The following is a 26,411-nucleotide window of genomic DNA, read 5'->3' as shown; positions in this document are numbered from 1 at the left end:
TGTTAAAAATACACACTTGCAACTATTTTGGAGGGGGTCACATGTTCCAGAAGACTGTGCAGACTTTCTATATAACTTTTTCAGATTTTGTTTAACTAGTGGAGCATCAAATAGCAAGAAAATGATATAAGGGCTAATGACCTAGTTATATGCTATGTATAAATTTTCTAGCTTTCATGAGATATTTTACAAGAACTAAAAATAGTTCTAACTATATCTTTAAGCAAACCATCAGCATTATGCTTCTGCAGTCCTCTATCATTATTATAGTCAGGTTCTATATGATACTTTTTTGATAGTAGTGCTTATGTTATTGTTTCTCCTGATATTATATACTCTGGTTTTAAAAAAATATAAAAAGATGAATCATAAGCATTAGATGATAGTGTGAGAAAACACCAGAGGTACAGATTTTTAAATGGTAAAAATGTGAGATGTCAAATAAACGTGTCAAACATCTTTTAGCATCCCTACAATTCTTAAGGTATAACAAAAGCACGAACTTAGACTTTTTCAGGTCGAGGGCATTTTACAGAGAGTATAAGGCTGACCAATAACAGTCAGTTTCAATGATGTGTGGTACTTAATGGACACTGAACTGCAGATTATGTTACATTTGCAGATTTCTGATGACTCGCTTATCACACTAAATACGAACATATGAATTGCATATACTGAACACTAAGATGAGCTAAAAGGGGAGTGGTTGCATTTTGATAACTGTGATTGTAACAATAGTTTGTTTAGTTTTATGAGTTGCACTCGTACAACATTTTTGTTTTTTTCTATCTCCGCAACTTTCAGCTGCCACCAACTCCTTTTCTTATTCAGTGGGTCACCTGGATCGGCTTTAGTCTCCCCTGGGCTCAACCCAATCCATGTTCAAGGCCAGTGAAGAGATCAAGGACTATGGGGCAGTGTCATACTGCTAATGCAGTATGTTTTTGCTTTATGCACCAAATCCTCCCCCACACAGTGCACAAAATAACTTCTCACTGCATATGTGCAATGGGGACATGCAGGCACATAATCCTGCTTCAGAGGGATTCAGCTACATTCGCTTGCCTATAGACAAAGTCCCCCTACACAGCCCCAGCTTCCACCAGGGATTGACTGAGAGGTGCTCACAAGTACACACGCTTCTCCCAGTTTGGGCAGACTCATGCATGCCTGCCAGAACCTCAGATGCCCAAGTCACGAATCAAACCAGAGTTGCCTGGGGTGTAGTCAGGGCTTTATCCTTATATACCACAGCCATAGCTTAACAATGTTCGACTTCCAGAGCAAACATTTCTATCATATCTCTGGTACAGCGATGTTTGTGCTTATTTGACATATAAGGAATTGAATGATTTATTATTACATCCTGAAAGACACTATTACCTGACTATCTTAATGATTTTTTTTTTAATTCATGGGGACTTTCTAAAAGGAAGTTTCTGGTATGCTCAGCAGCTCAGGGTCTTTTTGAAAGGGATATCTTTTTGAGGCTGTACAAAAATGTTACTTTCTTCAAAGATTTGAATGGCAATGTGATTTTTAAATATAAAATGCATCCCTTTTCTGACATTTGCTTTTATACAAAGAACAACTGATAACACAGCTACAAAGAAAAGGAAAGTAGTTAACTTACTGAGAAGGAATAGTGGTCACCTAAGACACGACGGCAAATATCCCAAAAGGCCAGTTTAAAAATTATCAGGAAAACACCTCATAAAAACGAGGTCTTGTTCAAAACTAGAAATATAAAAATAAAACAGGCATTTTGATAGAGGTGATGAAAAATCAATTTTATAGGTAGAAGCAAGAAATTATGAAGGATGTGAAGGACAATACAAACATATCAATATATTATACACTCAAAGCACTTTCCCAATTCATGTAAGTATAGGAGAGGAACCTGTACAAGTTCCATCAAAAAAAGCTTTTAATGTCAAATTACAGTTCACACACATGATACACATATACGTATATATGTATATACATATATATATATACACACACACACACTATAGATGTTGAGGTGGTGTTTAAACATTAGAGCCACACCACCCCCCTTTCTTAGATAGTCTATCTTCTCTAAGAATGTTATAACCTGTTGGGAGTATTTCCTCACTTTGATGTGAGATTTGAGCCAGGTTTCAGTCAGGATGAGAATATCAGGAGAGTATAAAGCTATGTTGGCGTTTAGGGTCATGGGTTTTATTAGTTATACTTCTGATATTAAGACACAGATGGCTTTCTGTTGGATGTTAGTTGTGAGAAGGAGCAGCTATTAGGTAAATTTTTAGGTTAGGAGTTGGTAACGGTAAGACCAGGGTTAGGGTGGATATCACTACTGAGGGCTAATTTAGATAGGGCATTAAACATAAGTTTTATAAATCTGGTAATTAACCTGACATATTTTTTGTTTGATTGTAACAGGTGAATGGCAGTACAGAGGGTGTATTGGGATGGAGACTGTGATGGTAAGACAAGTGTAATGCCCAGTACTTAAATAATGTGCGTTAATAAAACAGAAAAAAAAAACATGTAAAATACATAAAGACACTGCAGTCAACAATGCACAAAATGTTTCTGTAGTAAAATAGACATACTGCTTTCACCCATGAGAGAACCACTCTCGAAGTATTATCCTTGTCATAACAATGATAACCATCTAAATAGCAAAACTCTAGCAGCAAAGCTGAGAAATAAAAATCAAAAATGATGCTATACTTAAGCATTACTTTTATTTAAAACATAAAATAAATCTCCCATCATCTGAATCACACAAATAACGAAAAATACAAGAATGCATGTTCAGTACTCGCAAAACTTGGAAAATAATTTAAAAAGAAAAAACCTTTAAAGTCAATTTTCATAGCATAACAACTGTAATATCTAAATGGAGTGGAAGTTGAGCAAGGATGTACTCTTTCCTTGCCAAATTATTTAATCCTTCAGGTTTTACCTCGGAGGACCAAATGTGGCCAGTGAGGAGTACATTGCTGTCTAACTCCTACCCCACACAGGTATTACAGCTATAATGTCTCATAGGATGGTCTGGAGAAAGTTGTTAGGGATACAGAAATCCATTCTAGCCTGCTCATCTTGACATAACCATGATCAGAATAAACACTTTTCAGAAAAAAACATAGATTGCTAGTCATTGTCTACATCATGTTAGTAGTGACTCAGAAAAAACAATGTATATTAATTTCAGTCAAGAGACTTCAGGCCTATTTGCTCTCTCTCTGTCTCCATATATCTCAAGCATGCTCATACAATACATGGCAAAATGACCCACTATTACAAAGAGATTAGTTTCTTGATTTCCAATTTATCCCAGAAGCAGCTTAATGATGAAGCTAACTCATTCATCTTTATAACCTTTATTGCTCTCTTTCACTCTTTACTCAGGAAGGCTTTCACCACTAACTTTCTCAGTCTTCAGAAAATGCAAATATAAATCCTGATTAGTGATAATATCCAAATTAAATTAATGGTAAAGTCTGCTAATAATATAAAGATCAAAAGTACATTATGCAATTTAGAGCACAATGAAATGCACCAAATAAGGGCTAGAACAGTCAACAGTTTGCATTTAGCAACTAGAATAAAAAAATGAAGTAAATTTTCACCATTCACGGTCTCATATGGTTATCAGACTGTTATCTGCTTCAGAAATTAATTACTAGGATAAATATGCAGGCCACAGAATAGTGAACAGAAAGATGTCTTATCTGTGTGCCGTAAGTCACGTATAAAAGTATGACATTTATCTGTCTGAAAGGTGCAGTTAAGTCCATACCACTGCATGCTGAAAACTGAACATATGAAACAGCCTGCCTGTTTTATATGGAAATACCTGACCATTTAAATAGTAATGTAACAGTACAAGCCAAATGAAAACTGCTTGGTCTCTATATGAAATTGTTAATGTCTGTTTTATTCTCTCTGTTGCCAAATACATCTATCTCTCTCTCTCTCTGTGTGTGTGTGTGTGTGTGTGTATATATATATATATATATATATATATATATATATATATATATATATAGATTCACTTTACATGCTTGAAATTCTGAAATATCGAATTTTAGAATCTCAAGCACATAAAGTGGAAAAACTAAAGAATTGAAAACCCAGAAACGCGAAATTCAAAATCGCAACTTCTATACTACACACACACCACACACATGCACACACCTTCCTCCCTTCCTCCCCATACACAAACACACAACCCTATCGTACATACAAGCAGGGGGGCAAGCACCCCTACACCCCCCACACCCCCCCACTTAAATATACTAAATCCAAGGTCACACTACATACACAAACACATGAAACACCACCACACAAGCTACATTCCCCCTCACATGCACACATCACAGTAACAAAACACACTAACACACACTGTGTACAGCCCCTACCCAAAACCCTTAAAACAAACACTTACCTGAATCCATGAACACAGCACAATACCAGAACCGCTAATTCAACATCTCCGAAATATGAGATTTTGAATTTCGCGCTTCTGGGTTTTCGATCTTTTAGGATTTCCACTTTATGGGCTCGAGATTCTGAAATTCGATATTTCAGAATTTCGAGCACGTAAAGTGAATATATATATATATATATATATATATATATATATATATACATATATATGTTGTTGTGTCTGTCGGCTTTTCCCGGTTAGGGGTCGCCACAGCAGAACGCCGGTCTGCTAATGATTGGCAGTAGATTTTTACGTGCAGAGATGCCAGCCCTGACACACAACCTTCAACGAAGGTACACCCATTCATGTATGTCTCCACGCAGAAGACGCTCTAGCTGAGAATCGAACAGGACGTCTTACTGTGAGGCGACAACGCTACTGCAGCACCACCACTGTATATATATATATATATATATATATATATATATATATATATATATATATATATATATATATATATGCCTCCCCCATTGTCACTAACCTCTCAAAAACCAAACTAAATAAGTTAACCATCTGCTACAACCATATCGCTAGATTCGCTGTAGGATCTATCTATCATACACATCACTGTCAAAATTTGAAACTACTCAAATGGCTTGAGTTCCCTAATCTACTTCTCTATAATCAGCTTACTTTAGCCCATAGAATACTTTACCAACCAGACACAGTACCAGGAATACAACCCTTAATTATCTCTCACACCAGTACCAGACCACTGAGATCAAATGACAAATTCATGTTAAAGACCTCTACATCCTGCAATCATGATGGTGATTCACTACTCTCCAACTACATACCAAAAACTTGGAACTCACTCCCTCCTGCCTTAACCTTAGAACCCTTTCTAACAAAGTTTAAAATTGCAGCAAAACATTATTTCACCGACCACTGGTTATGTACCCGCACATGCCCAGGTTAATCTCCCTCGGCATACCTCTCTACGCAGCTCCTTGCTTATATATATTTTTTTTCTTTATCTTTTCTCTCCTCATTTCTACTGACATCTCTACCCACAGAGTATACTACTTCCTTTTCATTACTTCCTAACTTAATGCAATTTTTTCTTGTTATCTTTGTATATATTCTTTATTATATGAGCTGTTAGTATTATACTTAATAGTATTTGTTTAATATTTCTGGAGCTTTTCTCCCCGGGCCTCCGCTGAAAATGGATATGGATCCAGTTGGACTTTCCCGGTTAACAAATGTAAAATAAATATATATATATATATATATATATATATATAGAATCACTACTAAATACCGAACGCCCAAAATCCCGACGCATAAAACACCGAGACCACATACCCGAAACCCCACAATACCGAATATGTAAAATCGCGAAAGTTACACAACCAAACAACACACACACACCTTCCCCCCCACAACCAAACAATGCATCCTACACTACCCAGGTAGGGGGGCAAGCCCCCATGCACCCCCCTACTTTATTATTCTAACTCTGAGGTCGCACAAACAGACACACAAGGCAAACTCACACCCACACATTATAGTCCCTCACACACCACAGTCACAACACACACTTACACACACTACACCCCTCACAAACACACTTACTTGAACCGCAACACCAGAAGCACTAACGCAAAAGCCCTTAACATCAGGATTTTGCATTTCACGCTTCTGGTCTTTTGGTAATGTGGGGTTTCAGTCATCTGGTCTCTGTATCTTCAGCGTCGGGATTTTGAGCGTTCGGTAATCTGTAGTGATCCCAAACACACACACACACATATATATATATATATATATATATATATATAAATATATATATATATATATATATATATACATATTTCCACACACAAAGTCACTTTGCATACTAACATGATTTCAGAATACCAGTGATTGGTCTCTCTCTTAATCTTGCAGAGGATTCTTACTATTACAGTTTTGGCACTGTCCTTCTATTAAACAATTCTAACTTAATATCTTCTTTTGGTAGTCCCTGCCTTTTTCATACCACATTACTTAAGTATGACATGGATATTCCTACAAATTAATATTTTCCTGTTATCCAAAACTTCTATCTCACATAAACTGCTTGCTTAGACAGACTGCAAGTTATACATTATAACTCTTTCTTTTCAGTGGATTTAATTAATCTCTCTACACAGTTTTTTACTGTGATTTATTTTCTCATTAAATATCAGATTAGCTTCTTGAGCTACTATCTCCTCTGTTAAATGAGCCTCAATTGTAATATCACATACGGGAAAACCTTAAGTTCATGACAAGCAGTAACTAGGTTTGCTAAAGTTTCAGACTCACACAGTCATGCACATACTTTGTGTCTGCCTCAGAGGGGTAGTTGCCATGCTAAACATCCAAGCAACACCCCCCCCCCCCTGCATTTTTCAAGTGGCTTTTTTAGTAAATGATAAAATACTTCTCTTTCTAGGAACAAGTGTATATTAAAGCACGGTCTCCAACATAAATGAATGACTCCTATTTGTCAGATACTGAGCCAATAAAAGACATCACCTCCGTGTTCCAGTATGTTTGCTTCCTAATAAGCCAACAAAGAATAACACTGAACATAGGAATTCAGTAATATTTTGTGTAGGGGCAGGTGTTAATTTTTTTTTTTTGTTTTTGTTTTCACATGCAATTCCATATTATGTTTCTAGTTTTTAAAGTTACAGATTTTTCATCAGTTTATTCAAAGATAATATATGTCGATTACTTACAAAAATATAATTTGATAAAAAAAAGTAAAACAAGTATCTACAGAATAACTACACAGGGGAATCTTCTCATTTCTTTTTTCTTTGTTCACTGAAACCTTTTTTTTATTTTAACAAGTTGAACTCTTATTTTAATAACTAGAGCTCATAAGCCATAACAAGAGAGTAAGATTTTACAAAAGTGTATTCAGTAAGAAGGTAACAAAAGATATTACAATGATAAAATGATAACATTTGCTGTAATAAAAGATCAGGTTCATCAGTTTCCTTACTTCCTCCAGAAAACATAGTGAATCAGAGTGATTTAGCAGGTTCTGTACTACCTGGCAATACCCAAGGTGATCAGCAGTACCAACTATCAATATGCAGACAAGACACCAAGAGGCAGAAAATCCTTCTGCTCACTCATTAACAATATCCAAAAAAAAAAAAAACCTCCTGTCGTTGAATGTGGAGCAGGAGTTACTCGATTTGGCAGGCAGGATTATAATATGGAAACGGGTTATAAATTTGCAGTTCCACTCAGACTGCTGAGCACAACTTTTCTAATGTCAATCAGCCATGGCTTACATTTGGTCTAACTTAAGCACTGCAACAGAAAATGTTACCAACAGGAAGCTTCTGTAAGGGTTAAACATGTGTAGATATAGGGTAAAAAAAACTTTCCCCAGTCCCAAATCAGAGCTAGTGCATCAATCTCCACTGAACACACAGTAATACATGAACAAGCCCAAATCACAACATAAGGAAGTCACCAAAGGTTTACTCACAGCATTAACTTCTCCAGACCGCTGTCCTCGACACAGGTTTGGTTCCAAAATAGTGTTACATTCAAGCTCTTTTTCATCAGAAAGTACATCTCCTGATTCACTTAAAAAATATAAAAATCATAAAACATTCTTAGATGAAACTATCTTTAGAAATAAAATGATCATTTTCGCTTTACTAGGATCACTGATCATATTTCTATTACTTGCATAACAGGATTTGCTATATTCAAAATGGAACATTGTAAATAAGCCAATAATTCAAACAGACCATATTCTTAGGGTCAAGTTTAAGACAATAAATTAATCACACACTTTTGAAGTTTCGATTAACCATGCTACTAAAAAAAAAAAAAAAACTTTTCTGGTGTGACCTGATAGCTTTATTCTGACAGATTTGCTTATAATGAAATTGCATGCAACTAGAGCTTGTAGGAATCAAAGTTATAAAATAGATATCTTTATACTTAACAATTCTTTGCCTAAGCCAATAAACTATATGGAAAAGTACTGCATACAAAAGGTGGAAAAGAAAACCTATAGGCTAGAATAAATATCAGGAAATTAGCTAACCTGATACATGCATTTAATTCATGTATCTGTTAAGGTAAGCATGCTAAATTTAGATATCTTTTTAGACATTACCAATGCCATGGATATTGCAAGTGCAGAATAACAGTTTAGGAAAATGAAAACTGACCTGAAGCAGTATCATGCAGGCATAGCAACAAAAAGCAGGTAATAAAACTAACTCCATGATCAGCCCAAGGCAGACTGATGTCAGATTCAGCCATGAATCAGTCCAAGGCAGACTGATGTCAGATTCAGCCATGATGTTTGCATTTAACTAAATGAAACAGTGTAAGAAACTTCTCTGTGTGCAAGATTTTCAGTCCACATATTTCTAGTTAATCACTGTATATTAATCAGATCAGACAACAGTAGTAGAAGTATAGCGAACTTAAACTTGCCTGCCTTGCTTGGATTACGTTAGAATACTTAGTAATACTGTGTAATTATATATTTTCTATTATTTTTTGTTTTGGTTTGTTTTGACTTAAGACAAGTTTAAGTTTGCTACTTCTACTACTGTTGTCTGATCTGATTAATATACAGTGATTAACTAGAAATATATGGACTGAAAATCTTCCACACAGAGAAGTTTCTTACATTATTTTGTTTTTGGACCAACTACACTTTAGTGGGTTTTGAGACTTCGGGGATACCACGGAGATTACTTTTTTTTTTTTCATTTAACTAAATTAAGACTTAGACAGCACAGATTCACAGCAGATAAAGCCAACTTAACCTTCCCTAAATGCCTCATTCCCCAATACTGGATAAAGCACCGATTCCATTTAGTTCACAACCTAAGACATTACCATAATCCATAGACGGATGTTGTCATTAGCACAGAATGGAATACATTTTACAACTAAATGAATTCTAAACAGAGGCAATTCCTCATACTGCAAATTTCATACTTACTAAATACTGGAGTTCTCTGTACAGTTGTGTCAAATCTTACTATAACAGTAAATGTCCTTCTCTTCACTGTTGCAGTTTTCTTTACCTTAGGGATCTGCCAAGGACAGCCCAACATCTGCCCAGAATACCAAAGCCTTCAACTCTTATACTGTTCCCCATGCACAATGTAGGGCATAAAAGTGACATAGGGATACAAGCACTATGAACTGAAAAAGCCCCAGGAGGCACAGAATATCCTCAGGGCAAAGAGGAACATATGCATCCAGAAGGAAAAATAAGCAAGGAAAATGGGAGAAAGGACCCCTTGGCCAAAAGGGAGACAGAAGATAAGGCAAGAGTCCGAACAGAGGGGGAAGGAGGAAGAAAGCAAATATTTCAACAGTGAAAACAAGGACATCTACTGTTATGGTAAGACTTTACACAACTGTACTATGTCCTTCCATATCACTGCTGCATTATTATTCACCGTAGGGAGATTACAATGGCTCAAAAGGAAGCCTGGGAGGAGGAAGGCACAGAGGAACTCTTCACAACCTCATGCAAAATAGTACTGGCAAAACCTGCCCTAGAAATTGAATTCAGCTTGTAATGTTTTGTGAAATAATGAACAGAGGACTAAGTAGTGGCCTCAAGACAGTAGTATCCTAACCTTTGAAAAAGGCACCAGAGGAGGCACCTGCCCTAGCAGAATGTACCTTTACAGACAAGGTAAAACATTTGCTATGAAAAAAAATAGAAGGAAATGGCCTTTGAAATCCAGGAGGAGATGGTTTGCTTAGGTTCATAGGTTCATATTAGGCTAACTGCTCTTGCAAGCCATTTTAAGCCTAGCCAATTATCCCTTGTGAGACTCAAACCCTGCACCTTGGGTTGGTAAGTCAAACACCTTAACCATTAGAACACCATCCTAACCTGCTTAGAAACAGCCAAACCCAAAGTCCTAGGATGAAAAGAAACAAAAAGCCGCTCAGATTTGCAAATAACTTTCATTTTGTCTAAATATCTGAGCTGTCTATGCAAATCCAAGGTATGAAGAACCTTCTCACTGGCAGACTACAAAGGAAAAAAGGAAGGTAGATAAAAGACTGATCAACAACTCATTGATTACTTTGGGCATGAAAGGAGGATTAATAGTAAGAGTCTCTATGAAAAACTAAAAAAAAAAAAAAAAAAAAAAGAGAGGTATAGCTGTGAGAACCCAAAGTTCAGACACTCTCTTGGCTGAAGTAAAAGCCAATAGAAGAAAAGTCTTCCAAGTGCAGTGTTGAAAGCAAGTTGAAAAAGCAGGCTCAAAAGGAGGCCAGAGGAGGAGTCAAAGGTAAACAAGCTGAAACGGCTGACAGGTGAGCTTTCACTGAAGAATATGCCAACCCAGCATGAAGCAGGTCACAAATAAGAAAGAACCACAGGAAACTCCACAGATAGGGAATACTGATGGTGAAACAGGTACCAGACAGACAATCTTTTCCATTTGGACATTTATGATTTTCTAGTAGTGGGTTTCATGGACTCCTGCAGGATTCCAAAGTACATAATCAGGTGCCTAAAAGGGATCAAAACCCTATCAGAGTGTCATTTGAAGAGTGGACAAATAAGGACTGATAAGAGAGCCTTGTCTTGTGTGAGAATATCCACCCAGTGAGGTAACTTGTGGTGATTGCCCTTGGCAAGCTGAGAAAGAAGGGGGCACCAATGCTGTCTGGGCCAAAAAGAAGTCACCGGCAAGATTCTTGGAGTGTTCTGCCTGATGTTGTGCAGATCTCATGGTAATGGATGAAGGGGGGGACATACAGAAACATTCCCTTCCAATAAAAAGACAGGGCATCCACTTTCCAAGCCAGAAAACTTGGGTCTCTGGAATGGGCTAGATGGAGTTCTCTTTTCAGAGGGGAGATGAAAAGATCTACCTGAGGAATATCACCACCAATGGGCAATGTCCAGGAATACATCTCTATGAAGCATCCATTCATGAACTTGTGTGCTGCATCTGCTCAGAGTCTGCCATAAGATTGTGTTCTGAGGGAATATAAACTACCAGAAGAGTCAATTGATACTGGACAGCTACACCCCAGACCTGAACATCTAGTCTGCAAAGAAGATAGGACCTTGTGTCGCCCTGCTTGTTGACATACCAAATCACTGTGATATTGTCTGTGAAAACTTTGAGGAGTCTGAGATGAAAGAGAATGAAAAGCTTGCAAAGCTTCATCTCTTTAATGTTGATATGGTCTGACATCCGATGAGGAGGCCAGTGACCCTGAACCTTTAGGGGGCCACAGGAGGTACCCCCACCTTCTGTCTGAGGGGTCAATAAAGAGCTTCTGAGAGGGAACTGGAGCTTGAAAAGGAAGCTTCTGATTGAAAGAAATTTGATGAATCCACCACTTAAGCTCGAGCTTGACACAAGGAAGGAAAAGTACTGGGAAATATGGGAAAGTGGCAATGTTGAAGTCACACCAATTTGAGGTACCACTGAAGTTTCCTTATGTAGAGCTTGGTGAGATGGAGCATGGCAATGGTGGAAGCCATGAACCCTGAGGACCCTGAAAAAATCCCTGGCCAGAACAGAGGCCAGAGAAAGAAGGGATTGGGAAAAGTTTATCAGAGATAGGACCTTGGGGGTAGGCAGAGATGCCAATATGGGAACTGTTTGAAGCCTGAAGCAAAGTGCATCAGAACTGATTTCTGGAGGTTGACAGTGAACCCAGACTGTGTAACAGGCAAGTAGTAAACCTGAGATCCTAAAGCAGTCTGCTGGGAGAAGAAGCTTGAATAAGAAGATCATATAGATATGGAGAAATGTGAATACCTTGAATCCTGCAAAAGCAATGACAAGAGTGAAGCATTTGGTGAATACCCTTAGGGCAGTAGAGAGGCGAAAGGACAGAGCAGAAAATTAAAAACGCAAGAAGGAGACAAGAGAAACATAAAAATTTCCTGAAAACAGGATGGATGATGATGGGAAGGTATGTATCCCCTTGAGATCCAGAGGTACCAGACAGGCTGCAAATTAGAACAGGAAACAATGACTAAAAGAAATAACATCCAAAAAGGAAGGAATGAATCTTCAGTAAGGTGTTTAGCAGGGAAAGATACAGAATTAGTCTCCATGTAACTCATTTTGTAGGACCAAAAAAAATCTGAAATAAAATCAATCCCTTCTCCATCTGGGCTGGGGGCATGGCTTGAATGGTGCCCTAATCCAAAACAGAGTGAAGAACCTCTGAGAAATGAGAGATCTGTTCCCAAGAAGATTAAAGAATGCCTGAAAAAGGAGGAAGCGACTTCCAAATCATGAAGTATCCCTCACAGATGATAATGGTCAGGACCCAAGAGTCCAAGGTGATTTGTAGCCAATTTGGAAGAGACTGGGAAAGGTGGGGTGACAAGTGAACCTGGCCCAGGGGAGGGGGAAGCAAACTGTCAAATAGAAACATGCTTGTCCTGAAAAGAAGGTTTCTGGCAGGTAGGAGTCGGAGTAGACTTAGCAGGAGGAACATGCCTAGAAATATTCCTACCCTTAGCTGCTGTCTACAAACAAAGGCAAGTTGGAAGGATAGTTCATCTGAAACTTAGGAATAGGAGGAAGAAAAACAGCTTCATCTCCTATAAAGCTTTGCCCTTGTCCTGGAAGGGCTTAAAAAAGTTAGTATCAATAGCAGAACCAAAAAAGACTTTTATCTAAAGGAACATCCAAAATGTTTGGCATTGATGTCATCAGGCAAAACCTAAATACAAAGCCAAGAATAATGCCTCATGACCGAACCAAAGGTAGCAGCCCTGGAAGGGGCATCAGCTGCATTTGACTGAATGGTGAGTGACTTGCTAAGCAGAATGCAGCATGGAAAGGGCTGAAGCCTCTCTCTCAGTCAGGAAGGTCAGAAACCTGAGAAATGAGAGCCAAAACATACTCTGCCATATGACTCTGGTAGTTAATGGCCCTAAAGGACAAGTGGGCAGCTGTGTAAACTTTCTTGCCCAACCTTTCCATGGTCCTGCTATCTTTATCAGAAGGCAGCAGCTTGGTGGAGGGGAACAACTTACATGGCTTGTCAGAAGAGACTGACACTACAGAAGGGTCAGCAGAAAGCTATTTATATAGGAATTTGCACCTCTTCAGGCACCTTGTAGAACTTATATGGCTTTTTTGGTATAGGAGGCTAAGAGTCAGGGACTACAGAAGCTGCAGAAAAGGTATTTAGAAGGACATCCAGAACAGGAGGGAACAGTAGATGTTGTGGGAGACTCTACCTTTTTCGAATATCAGATGGCTGTTAACAATCCCACTTTAAATAGTCCACCATGTGGGCAATGACAAACCCAAAAGATATTCTGGACTTAAGGAATCCTCCTCCTCTGAATCACAGTTCAAGAGGAAAGTGATTTGAGAAGAATAACCAAGGCATTCTTCCCCCAAGTCCAAATCCTCATCTGAGGAATATAATTCCCTAGGCTCCTTGAATGGAGTGGGGGACCAGACGGGCGCAAGAACATAGACTCCTTGAGGTCACTTTAAAGCCATCAAAAGCATTAAATAAACCCCACCATTCACATTGGGATCCTTCACAACAGTGGAAATACGCTTTGCCTTTTGTTTCTTCTTCTGTGAGAGTCCGGACAAAAAACCCTTATTGGGTCAGACTCCTGATGCAACTGTAATAGTTGTAGGAATCTCCTCTCACTAAAATCTGAAGGATCCCTCTGAGTCCCTCAGATAATATCAGCCAAAGTTCCCCGTCGCCATCAGGTACAGACATTTGAAAAGCCTCCAAGGATGAGTGAGAAGCCGGATCCATGTCAGCCTATGACAGGGTCATGGCAGACTAATCTGAAGGAAGCACCAGATGGTCTTAAGGGCTTTCACCAGCCTATAGAGAGACATCTGGGGGAGGCTGGACAGTAGCCACATTGGGCCTAACTTTTTCAGCTTTTTTCTGAACAGATTGCTGGCCCTTGGGATGGGAGGACTCTACCATAGCACACTGCATCAACAATTTAAAAGCATTCAGGTATATGAGCAAACAGGACAGGTAGCTTCGTATGGTATTAGGAACGCTAACAAAAAAAAATGATACTGGTCATGATAGTCTTTGTGGGGAATTCATCTCCCACACTGACATTCAATGGGGCACTTATCTGAAAAATGGCTTTTTTTGAAAGCAGAATGGTATTCAGATCGATGTTCAACAATGCACTTACTCTGTCAGCAAAGAAGTTCTGAGTGCTTGCATCTATATGTCACTTTTATGCCCTACATTGCGTGAAAGGAGCATAAGTGTGATATATGGGGCCTATAAGGGATTGCTATCAAAATCTCAGAATTCACAACCGCGAATGATGATGTCCTCAACGCATTTCATTGACCGCATGAATATTAATGAGGCCAGATAATCGACCGATAACATTGGCAGTCCGGTTTCGATGTTAAATGTCGACAGTTGCCGTTGACAGATATGCTGGATTTCTCTGCCTTGTTGACGATCTTCTTAACTTCCGTTCACTTGACTGTCGACATTCTGACTTTAGCTCCTACCTACCATGTTCAAACAGGAGCCGGACGTTAAACTGACTTTCTGTCTTTTGATTGTAAACCGCCTATAAGAGCTGAAGGCTTTCGTATACTGGCCAAACACTGGGCTATCATTGGCAGGAGATCCCCAAGGTGAAGAATACTGCAGTAATGATGTGGAAGGACATCAGTAAGATTCAAGTAGTACAAGATGGATATTTTAGGTAAGAAAAGAAATACCTGGATGCCAGTAGCAGACACAGTATGTATTTAAACATGTGGAAAATGTCATTTTCCCAAATCTTTTAAATATTTAAATAAAGAAATTAGAGGTTAACAAAATGATTAAATCATGTACTAAAACATCTAAGTGGTAAAGATGGCACCGCACCGCCTTACCTTAAAATCAACAATATAAAATCTATAGCTTTGGCGTATAAATCCTCATTAAAGGACAGACTCCTTACACAAGATCACTGGCCTACCCTGCTGGAAACTACCTGTACCCAAGACCCAACTGAAAACTGCCTCCCTCTATTTTTTGGGTGCAATTTTTGAGAGCATGTCTTGTTAATGTTTCTTATTTTATATCTTACCAGTACTGTTTTATATTCCATTTTATTCCGTTGGTTGCTGCCTCCTGCCCATCACCAGGTCACCCCCTAGTCCTCCACATCTACTCTGTTTTCCCCTCCCCTGCCTTCTACAAGTAACTCTTGCTCTTAAGACCCCTATCTTCTGTGCTTCTATCTCTATCTACATCTCTCCATAGCCTGCCATTCTGCATTACTCTATCCTGTTGACCTTTGCTAGTTTTTCCTTGCTGTTATTTTCTCCTTACATTCTATCCTGATTCAGTCTCTCTTCCCTGTGCCTGTTTGCTCTACTCATTTCCCAGTCACTCCTGGCTCCTCAAACTTAGTTTACCAGCTTCGCTGATTGCTTTTCTTGGGTTCTGACGCTCCTGCTGGTATAATTCCTACTCTATCCCTACCCTTATACTGATGAACCAATTCCCCTGTGCTGCTTTCCCTCCCTTGTGCTGACCTCCTCACCCATTCAAAGTGCCTATTTCTCTTGCTGCTGCATTCTATCACTGTCCTGATATTGCTTCCTCCCCCCTTGGGCTACTTCACCCTCTCACATCACCTGCCTTTGCACGTATTTCTGCTGTGTTTTTGCACTTTAGCACTCTTATTTCTCTTGTCTGCTCCCTTATTCTTCCCCTGCCCCCTCCGTTCAACCTTTCTACTGCTTTGTACACTATTGTTTCTTCTTTCCTACTCCGTTCCTCTCCCCTCCCCCTTATGGCTTTTTGCTATGCACTACTCATAATGCGTTGCAGCCTCTAAAGCTGTACGTGTGTTTTTTTCACGCCATCTTTATTCTCTGTCCCTTGCCCTGGACGCGTACCCATGGTGTGCAGCTGGCTATCATCCGGTAAGCTTTTTTGCTTTGCGTTCTTGGTTATGAATGCTGAACTTGTTGAGGACATTGTGTGAAATACAGTTAATGCTGATCTTGGGTGGACAATCTGGGTTATTTGGCAGGCAATGCAAACTGTTGTACATTGCTTAATCATCGCAAATGACATAGCTTAACTCATTTAGGGAACTGTGTGTAATGCAGACTACAGCAGACGTTTCACATTTGTTTTTTAAAAACTACACTAGATGTTTTTTATCTGCCTAAACATTGGTTGCTGCTCGCATAGTCCCTTGACCATTCAGCTTAGCTGAAATGGTTTTATATTGATGTAGGGGTAAATTGTAAGCTGTAGTATTCAATAGCGGACTCCACGTGGCTGATTGGCGTACTTTAAACTGCTATCATCTTTCTCTGCCTTGTGGCAGGGCTATACACCGTGTAAGCCTACATCTTCTCGTCATTTACACTAGTTATTTCGCATTTAAAATGGAATACTATACTACCTTGTTACATCACGTTTTTCACCATTTCACTTGCTAAATAGAACTATATAACATTATATGTGTTTGTTACCTATCAATGCAAGTGAATTAGCTATATGTAGTGCTGTTTTGGCCAAAGAAAAACACATATGTGGTACTACTGCTTCTATTCTCTGAACAGAGCTGTAATGTTATTACGGAACTGCTGATCCAAAGTCTGTTTAAACGAATAGCCTCTTTAACTTGAATGGCTGCTTTTTTCTTACTTCATACTACCTTTCTTTAACTGCATGTAATCTCTAGACCTAATACTGAACTGTGTCATTTGTTTGTTTAGAACTGCTGCTCAGAAGTGTAATGTGTTAAGCTTGTAGCCTAGTTGTATTGCACCACTGTATTTTTGAATTGCTTCTAGATTGCATTTTTTGAAGTGCATTTAAATGTTCCTATGTAATACTGCTGCTCAAATGTCTCCCTTACATATTTCTCCTGCTAAACAGTACTATACCTAGGCCTCACTTGCATGCTACCCACTCATCTCTACCAGCCCCACACTCCAACCTAGAGTCACTTTATTAGTCTTTTTATTCTCTGTTTTCTCCCTACCTTGTCAGAGGATCTCCTTTGTTACTTAGACCACAGTGCCATCTAAGTTCTTAATAGCTCCCTCTGCTGCATTTAAATAACACTCATACACAGCACCTACCACTCCACCTCTTTTTTTCTCCCAAACAGCACCCACTATTTTCATTCCCCTCACTCCCATACTTATAGTCCCCCCTTCTTACACACACTATCTCCTTCCAGCCTTCACTCTCTATTTTACATAGTCCCTCAACTCTCTCTTTCCTTTTTATAGGTTAGGACGGACTCCTTACACAAGATCACTGGCCTACCCTGCTGGAAACTACCTGTACCCAAGACCCAACTGAAGACTGCCTCCCTCTATTTTTTGGGTGTAATTTCTGAGAGTATGTTCTATTAATGTTTCTTATTTTATATCTTACCAGTACTGTTTAAATTCCATTTTATTCCTTTGGTTGTTGCCTCCTGCACATCACCAGGTCGCTCCCTAGTCCTCCATATTCTATCTACTCTGTTGTTTTCCCCTCCCCTGACTTCTACAAGTAACTCTTGCTCTTAAGACCCCTATCTTCTGTGCTTCTATCTCTATCTACATCTCTCCATAGCCTGCCATTCTGCATTACTCTATCCTGTTGACCTTTGCTAGTTTTCCCTTGCTGTTATTTTCTCCTTACATTCTATCCTGATTCAGTCTCTCTTCCCTATGCCTGTTTGGCTCTACTCATTTCCCAGTCACTCCTGGCTCCTCTTAAACCTAATTTGCCAGCTTCTCCGATAGCTTTTCTTGGGTTTTGAAGCTCCTGCTGGTGTAGCCCCACTCCATTTGCCCTTGCTACTCTCGGGCTCACTTCGCTCCCCTACCCTACACCTCCATTCACACCCTCACCCACTTCAATTACATTTATACTACCCAAACCCTCCCCTTCCTGTCCACATCGACCAGCCACACTCCACTTCCTGTCTACCTTTAATTTCTCCCCTTCCTGACATTTTCTATCCACTAACACTTCACCTTTTTTCTGATATTTCCCACCTCTTACACCATCACTACTTAATTTACTTCCTCCATACCCAAACAGTCTGTATTCTCATAATCCCTCCTACACTCAAAATATAACTTAAACATGCGACTTCTCTACCTGACATTACCAATCCTAACTCTACTCACAAATCTAACCTCCTATCATGCAAACCTTTCCCAACCTTTTCTATACTCTCCTACCACATGTACTGCTGCCAAACCTTCCCATTCATCTCACCCCATCTTAATCTCCCCATCTCTCTTCAACCTCACCTTTTACTGCTATCATAAACTCATTATACTTGACAGCTACCCCCTCTGCTATAAATCCAAGCCAAAATTCCACCACCACTTATTCTCACTAACACACCCAGCAACATACTACTCGCTGGTGATATACACCCAAATCCAGGCCCACCCTCCCCAGCCTTTACACCCACTAACAGCTCCTTCACCCCTACATCATCCTACCTACCACTCTCTCCCTCAACTTCCCTCAAACCAAACCTCACGGCACAAACACCTTTCTATCTATGCCCTAAATATGCAAAGCCTCACTAACAAAATCACTGAGCTACATACTTGGATAGCTCAAACCACCCCTCATATCCTAGCCTTATCTGAAACCTGGCTAAAACCCTACATAACTAACAAAGAAGTACTGCCACCTGGTTACAATATATACCACTGTGAAAGAGGTAATAAAAAGGGTGGTGGTGTTGCCATCCTCCATTCCAACAGCCTTAACCTCTGCACCATCACCACACCTACTCCCGATTTCCACCCAGCTGAACTTATCATCCTCATCTGCCATCTTAACCCCCATAACACATTTGTCATTGCCTCCATTTATATTCCCCTTGGTAATAATATTCCAATCCTAGAATCTATCCTCTCTTGGTTCTCTCACAACATACCCTACAAAACTGTCATCTTGGGCGATGTTAACATTGACTGGACCAAAATTTCTACTAACTCCCCACAGCTCTGTATCAACCTCTATGGATTCCATCAACTGATAACATCCTCAACCCACCTATACAATAACACCTCTTCCACTTTGACCATTGACTGGATTCTCAGTAACTCACCCAACCTTTACCACAGGCCAACTACCTTAACAAACTCTAAGTGACCATCTTCCTACTAACATCCTACGACACTCTTCCCAGGCAGAAAAAACTCACTCTTATAGAGACTGTGGTAAACTAAATAACTTTAATACTACCCAATTCAACTCTATCCTCTCTACCACTGACTGATCCATCCTTAAACAAATTCCTATGAATGATGCTGTTCACAAATTTAATAGCATAGTCCTAGATATACTCAACTCCCTAGCTTCTACAAGCATATTCAAACGAAATTTAACTTTGCCTCCTGGCTTTTTAAAGAAACTAAATTGCTAAAGCCTGGACTAAGACTAAACAACATTCCCTGTTTCACAAGTACAAAGAACTTTGGAACCTTGTCAAAAGACATGTCTGCAAGGACAAAAAAATCATACTATAACTCTCCCCAAAATAACTGCAAAACCAATCCACAGAAATTCTGGTCCACCTTAAAAGAAAATTCTCAATCCCGGGTCCCCTTCAAATCCATCCCCTTACCCAAACAGTCCTCTAGAAACTGCTACCCTTCTCAATAGAAATTTCTTCGACACTGTCCAGAAACTTATACCCTCAAACTGCAACATAAACTCCACCTGTATACCCCTCAAGCCACAAAACAGTAACCTTTGCTCCTTCAAACCAGTTCCAACTTCATATATTAAATCACTCATTCTGAAGCTTAAACCTCGCTCTCCCTCCTCAGACAAACTTCCACCCACTTTCCTCAAATGAGCTGCAGATTCCATAGCCTATCCAGTATCTATCTTAATTAATAGATCTATCAAGGAAGCAAAAGTACCAGATATTTGGAAATTCTTCTTCACTATCTCCTTGTATAAAGGGGGGAACTCAACAGACCCATCAAACTTTCGTCCAATTGCCATCCTCTCTCCTCTCTCCAAACTTATGGAAAAATGTGTACACTCAACTCCCAAACTATTTCCTCCAACACAACCTCCTCACTCCCACCCAACATGGCTTCCGCCCTAACCACAGCACCTCTACAGCCCTCTTGTCATTTATACATACAATAGCTGAGGCCCGTGACAAAAACCTCCTAGGATCCAGCCTTTTCCTAAACCTCTCAAAAGCCTTCGACACTGTCTCTCACCTTTTACTTCTGACTAAACTTTCCAACCTCAGTCTAGCTCCCTCCATCCTTGCCTTCTTCTCTAGTTATCTGTCTCATAGACAGCAATCTGTTCATTGGCTCTCTTCCTGCTCACCCTACCTCCCAGTAACAACTGGGGTGCCTCAAGGCTCCATCCTGGGACCCCCTCCTATTCAACAACTCTACAAATGAGCTTCATACCTCCTGAAAACAATCTGTACTAATCCAATACGCTGGTGATTCAACTCTCATCTGCACTTCCAACAATATCTCATCACCCAGGACACCTTTCTATCTGTTGAAAAATGGCTAGCTGACAATCTACTCATCCTAAACCCTAAGAAAACCAAACTCCTGTTATTCCTCCCATGGAGTCTCTCTCACCTAAAATCTACCTTTCTCATCTCATCCTCCAATAACACCACCATACAACCTAACTCCTACACAAAACTTCTAGGAGCCATCATTGATGGCAAACTTAAATTTAACCTACACATCCTTCAAAGTATAAAATAAAAATCACCAAAATCTGGGTATGGTCTACTGAAACCATAGATTCCTGACCTATGATGCCAAACTGTCCCTGGCTGAGGCTCTTCTTCTCCCCTCCCTTCTCTGTGCCACCCCAATACTAACTAATATTCAAACCACTACCCTGGCCAAACTCCAACAAACCTACCACAAAATAGCAAGATTCATCACAAACTCCCCACACAACTCACACCACTGCCTCACACTCAACTCACTACAAATGGCTAGAACTCCCTCAACAAATCCTTCTATCTCAGTTACAAATTATTAACTCTATACTTTATAAACCATCCTCCTGCACTGTCCTTTCCTCCTTGGTATCCATCTACACACCAACCCGCACACTTCGTACTTCTAACCAACAACTCCTTGACATCTACCAACCCAAAAAAACTATCGGTAGACTACTATATAAATCCACCCTATCCCAGGCATGGAATAACCTCCCATCCCAATTACACTCCATTACACACCCTATACAATTTAAGAAAGAACTCAAACTACAGTTTATAAGAACCAAAACTTGTACTTGTCATGACCCTACCTAACTCGAATACTATTCTGTAGTACACATTTCAATAAAACTTCTCAGCATACTTTTTTACCACTCCCAATACCATTACTTTCTACCACAATCTCATACAATCCTCTCAGCACATTATCTCCCACATATTTTTCTCTAACATCAAATTACACCTCTAGATACCCCATTCATGAACTTGCTATACACCTTATCACATCAGTTCTACATCAGCTACAAAAAAAAAAAATTCTTTGAAGTACAGAACTTATGTGTACTTTTAGTGTTTGCTAACAATAATTGTTTTTAATTGTAAACTGAACTGTTATGTATACTTAAACTGTCTGTAACTGGAGCTTTTCTCCTTGGGTCTCCACTGAAAATGGGCTCCTGGCCCAGCTGGACTAACCCGGTTAACAAATGTCAATAAATAAATAACACATTTTAAGAGGAAGAAGGGATCCAAGAGAGACCAGAGAGGATAAAGAACTCTTACAAGTACTGAGACCTTCATACTGGAAGTTGTTTTACTGGTGGTCAGAACTAAATATTTCTGTACCCTATTATCAGCTGAGCTGAAAAGTCATAATTAATTTGCTTAGTGGTGGAAATATGGGGTTTTAGAATTATAGCTGAGAATATCCTTTTCTACTGCATAAACTTAAGATAACAGGAAGGAATATTTGAAAACAAATCTTTAAAGCTTCTACAGTACATATATAGTTGATATTTTTTCACAAAGTCATCATAATTTGAACAGTGTCCACTTTCAGGCAAGTGGACATAATTAAAAAATAATACTAGTTCCAGTGACAAATGGAGAAAACTAAATGTAGTACTGCTCAAAACCTAATATAGACCCAATATATGGGATCTAAAACAGATCAAGGCTTAACATATCTGTCTTGTACAGTGATTCAGCATTTTCATTTACAGCAGAAACACGTCGGTGCAGTGATGCAGCAGTTAGCACTGTCACCTCATAGCAAGAGGTTCTCCGGTTTGATCCTCAGCAGGGATGCCTTCTGTGAGGAGATTTCATATCCTCCTTGCATTCACATGCATTTCCCCTGGGTGCTCTGGTTTCCTCCTACTTTCCAAAGACATGCATCTGGAGTGTTTCTCCCCAGGCCACCGCTGAAAATGGGATCTGCCCCAGATGGAATTTCCTGGTAAATAAATGTTAAAAAAAAAATGAGGTTAAACATATCTTTGGAAACTATTTCTTTTAAAGATTTTTGTAAAACTTTTTATACAGGTTCTACATCAGTGAGATATGTAAGCAGAGCTTGCCTACTTTACTGTCTTAAAGAACTCTTGTCAAATTATTTTTCTTTTGCTTTCATGTATTCATATAGACAATAAGGCCCTTGTTCTTCACATTTCCAACCAACATAAAACCTCTTGACATGTCTTTGCCATGTTTACATTTATATGAGCCAGCTTGCCATCAGTAGAAACTTTTTTGATCAAAGATAATCACTGTCCAACTGTCATTCCTTTTTATGGACTACTACTGGTAGGCCATGTTTCCTTTGTAATGGGCAAAGGCTTTCTTGCATTTATCCAGTACATTAACACAGAGTATAACACATACTGTATTGTGTAGTGTCTCAGTAATGTATATTTTGTAGGCAGCAAATGTCACAAAATTCTACACTTCTGCCTGACTAGCATCTTCACATATCTACTGTACGTTCTTATTAAACCTTTCTATAAGGTCATCTCTAAACATAACATGGAGATGTGTGAACTGTAAACATTTCAAGCAGTTTTTGCAATTCCTGTAATAATTTAGATTGGGGATTTACTGGTTTATCAATAAGAAAAACAGACTAGACGACTGTAAATCTATCATAGTAGCTGTGAAGGGGGTCTATATTAGAAAATCGAAGTTTCAGAACTTCGAATGTTCTAACATCGACCCCTATTCAGTGAAAGCTGAAAATATTGAAGCAACAGAAAACCAAATTTTTCCCAGGGAAAGAATTTGGTTGTCCATTTCTGTTGCTTTGGTATTTTCAGTGCTGTGGTGGAAAGTTACGGGTTGGGTTCAGGTAAGTGTGTGATTGAGTGCAGGTTAGGTTAGTTAGGGTTAGGGTGCGGGTTAGGTATGTGGTCGATTGTGTGGACGTGAGGGTTAGGGCGGGTTAGGTGAGTTAGGGTTAGGGCGCGGGTTAGGTATGTGTGTGCTTGTGTGGACATGAGGGTTAGGGCATGGGTCAGGTAAGTGTACGATTGTGTGGACGTGGGGGTTAGGGCGGGGTAGGTGAGTTACGGTTAGGGCACGGGTGAGGTGAGTGTGCGATAGTGACGGACCTTAGGGTTAAGGTAAGTAGATAGTTTGTGGTGTGTGCATAGTTTAGTGTAGGGTTAGGTGTAAGATTTTAGGTGTGTGTGTGTGTGGACTGCTGTTCGTTTGGTGTGCTTGTGTTGTGTGTATGTGTTTTAGAACAGCAAATGTTTTCCCTAGGAAAAAATTCACTGTGCTGTATGTTCGATGTTTTCAGCTTTTGCTGAATAGGGGATCGGTGTTAGAACATTTGAAGTTTTGAAACTTTGATGTTCTAATATAGACCCCGCTGTGAAGATAGGTAAAGGCTGCCAGCCTAGCCAGATATAATTTTGAAGATAATTCTGTCATTTGTAAACATTAATATAAGTCACAGGCTTGTTCTCCTAAATGGGAAAAAATGTTGTTAGATGTGGAACTGCAAAAATGTAACAATAGTGCACTCTGCTATAACAAAGCTGCCGAGTCAATTCTTTGATATCAAAACTCAGAGCCAATATGTCTGAATGAAGGAGTTCTGCCTATTGTTTTGAGGCAAGAGTTAATGACTAGAATTAGCATGTATAATTTCTTTTATTGTCCTGGTTTCCTGACCAACTGCAAGGTCAAAGGCTATTAACCTCTGAGAGTCTGTTAGCCTGGGAACCAGAATGAAATGATGTAATCTGAAATGAATCAGTGGTACTGTGTTATCATTTTAAGGACAGAAAGAATGAGAGCATTTGTCTTGAGAACATCCAATATCACCAGCACTGCCTGTATCTATATGTAAGTAGGATTTTAGAAGTGTGTTTTCTCTTAGATATAGCTAGGAAGTAGGAAGATTAAATTAGTTTGTTTTTCTGTGATGTCAGAACTTTTCTACTGAATTATTTTAAGTATTTCTCCATGATCTCTGAACTCTTGACTAGCACTGTGTAGTAAGACATATTGTCTTGTGTTTTCATTTATTATTAAATATTTTAAACCTTTCAGCTGTGGCTGTTTTGTGTAGAGATAATTTAAGCACTAGAGTACATTGCATATATATATATATATATATATATATATATATATATATATATATATATATATATATATATATATAGTGATACTGTACCAAGTCACTCCAAATAAGCTTTGCTGTTCAGTCACACTTACCATTTGGATAATAATATTGCACAGTAATAACTGGACACCCTTTAATAAGGGTCTTTGAGTAGCTAATAAATATTAGTGGGTGGTGGCAAGTGGTACTACCGTATACTCTGGGTAAAAGGGGCACAGCTGGAGAACCTGTGCCAGCCTTCCCCAGGAGTGTCTGTGTGGTTGTATATAACTTTCATCTCAAAGTGTGTGTGTGTGTGTGTGTGTGTGTGTGTGTCAGCCACTTGGGCAGGGACATGAAGCACTGGTTGGACAGAGAGGGTGCTGGAGGTTTAGCTTGCCCACTAGTTGGAGATCTACAGCTGTGCCAGTGGGGAGTCTTATTGGGGACCTGGAGAGAAAGGGAGAAACCAGCCCCAGACTGATTGTGATCTCTGTGTGCTCTTAAGGGAAATCGTACTTTACTGTGCGTGTATTTATTATCCTTTCCCTATATGGACATCCCTCACTGATGTTAGTAGTGAGGATTGAGGCTCCTTGACTGCTGGGCCAGTGCATGGGCATCACAGTAGCAAGAGCAGCTTTAGGTATAGTCTTTTATAGCAGTGCAATATTAAATGTTTTATTTCTCACTAATACCAGTCATTCAATATTTAATCAGTAAAATTTCCACTTTTATGGCAGCACCCGAGTCTGAGAAATACTCTCCTTTGCATTACCTATATATTGTAATGATATAAAAGTATTTTTTCAGTTATAATGCAATGATTTATAATGTTGTAATCTGTCTCAGAAAAGGAATCTAGTATATTAGCCATAGAGAAACATGTTAATTAAGTTTGCCTTTTCACGTTTTTATCTTTAACAGTAATCTTTGGATAAGAGGTGTTGATGCCATTTCCATGAGAGAGGTTTCTATATTTTCTATTTCCTTCGTGCCTGTCCTGCACTTTTCTTTTTAACCTTAGGCGCTTGGGAAAATAAATTTAATTATCTACAAAAGCACTTCCTTTTATAGTAGATGAGACTCCCTTAATGTACCATCACAAACTGAAAGCTTTGAACTGTTCTGCTATTGTATATATCTGTCCTGACTAAGCAGATACAAAACTGCTACTGTAATACAGTGATATATTTAAGTTAAATATATACACACACATATAAACACTATATGTAAATATGTAATTACTATATGTGTTCCTGTCCCAATGGTGAATTTGGCTATGTGAACTTCTGCAAGTGATAAAATAAAGAGGAAACAAAAAAACAAAAGAAAGAATAAAAGTTAAT

General features: G+C 39.0%; 1 protein-coding gene across 1 annotated transcript in view; it reads right to left on the bottom strand.

The window, feature by feature from the left end:
* LOC122813118 (uncharacterized protein KIAA1841-like) overlaps positions 1-26,411 on the bottom strand; it is a 1,352,705-nt gene that overhangs the window by 614,937 nt on the left and 711,357 nt on the right. The window contains exon 9 of the mRNA XM_044085254.1: positions 7,959-8,058. Coding sequence (XP_043941189.1) covers positions 7,959-8,058 — 100 coding nt within the window. The remainder of the gene's footprint in view (positions 1-7,958; positions 8,059-26,411) is intronic.

Source organism: Protopterus annectens, chromosome 1.part1, assembly GCF_019279795.1.
Source record: "Protopterus annectens isolate FY-2018-M chromosome 1.part1, PAN1.0, whole genome shotgun sequence".
Classification (NCBI taxonomy): Eukaryota; Metazoa; Chordata; order Ceratodontiformes; family Protopteridae; genus Protopterus; species Protopterus annectens.
This window is presented reverse-complemented; position numbering and strand designations above follow the sequence as displayed.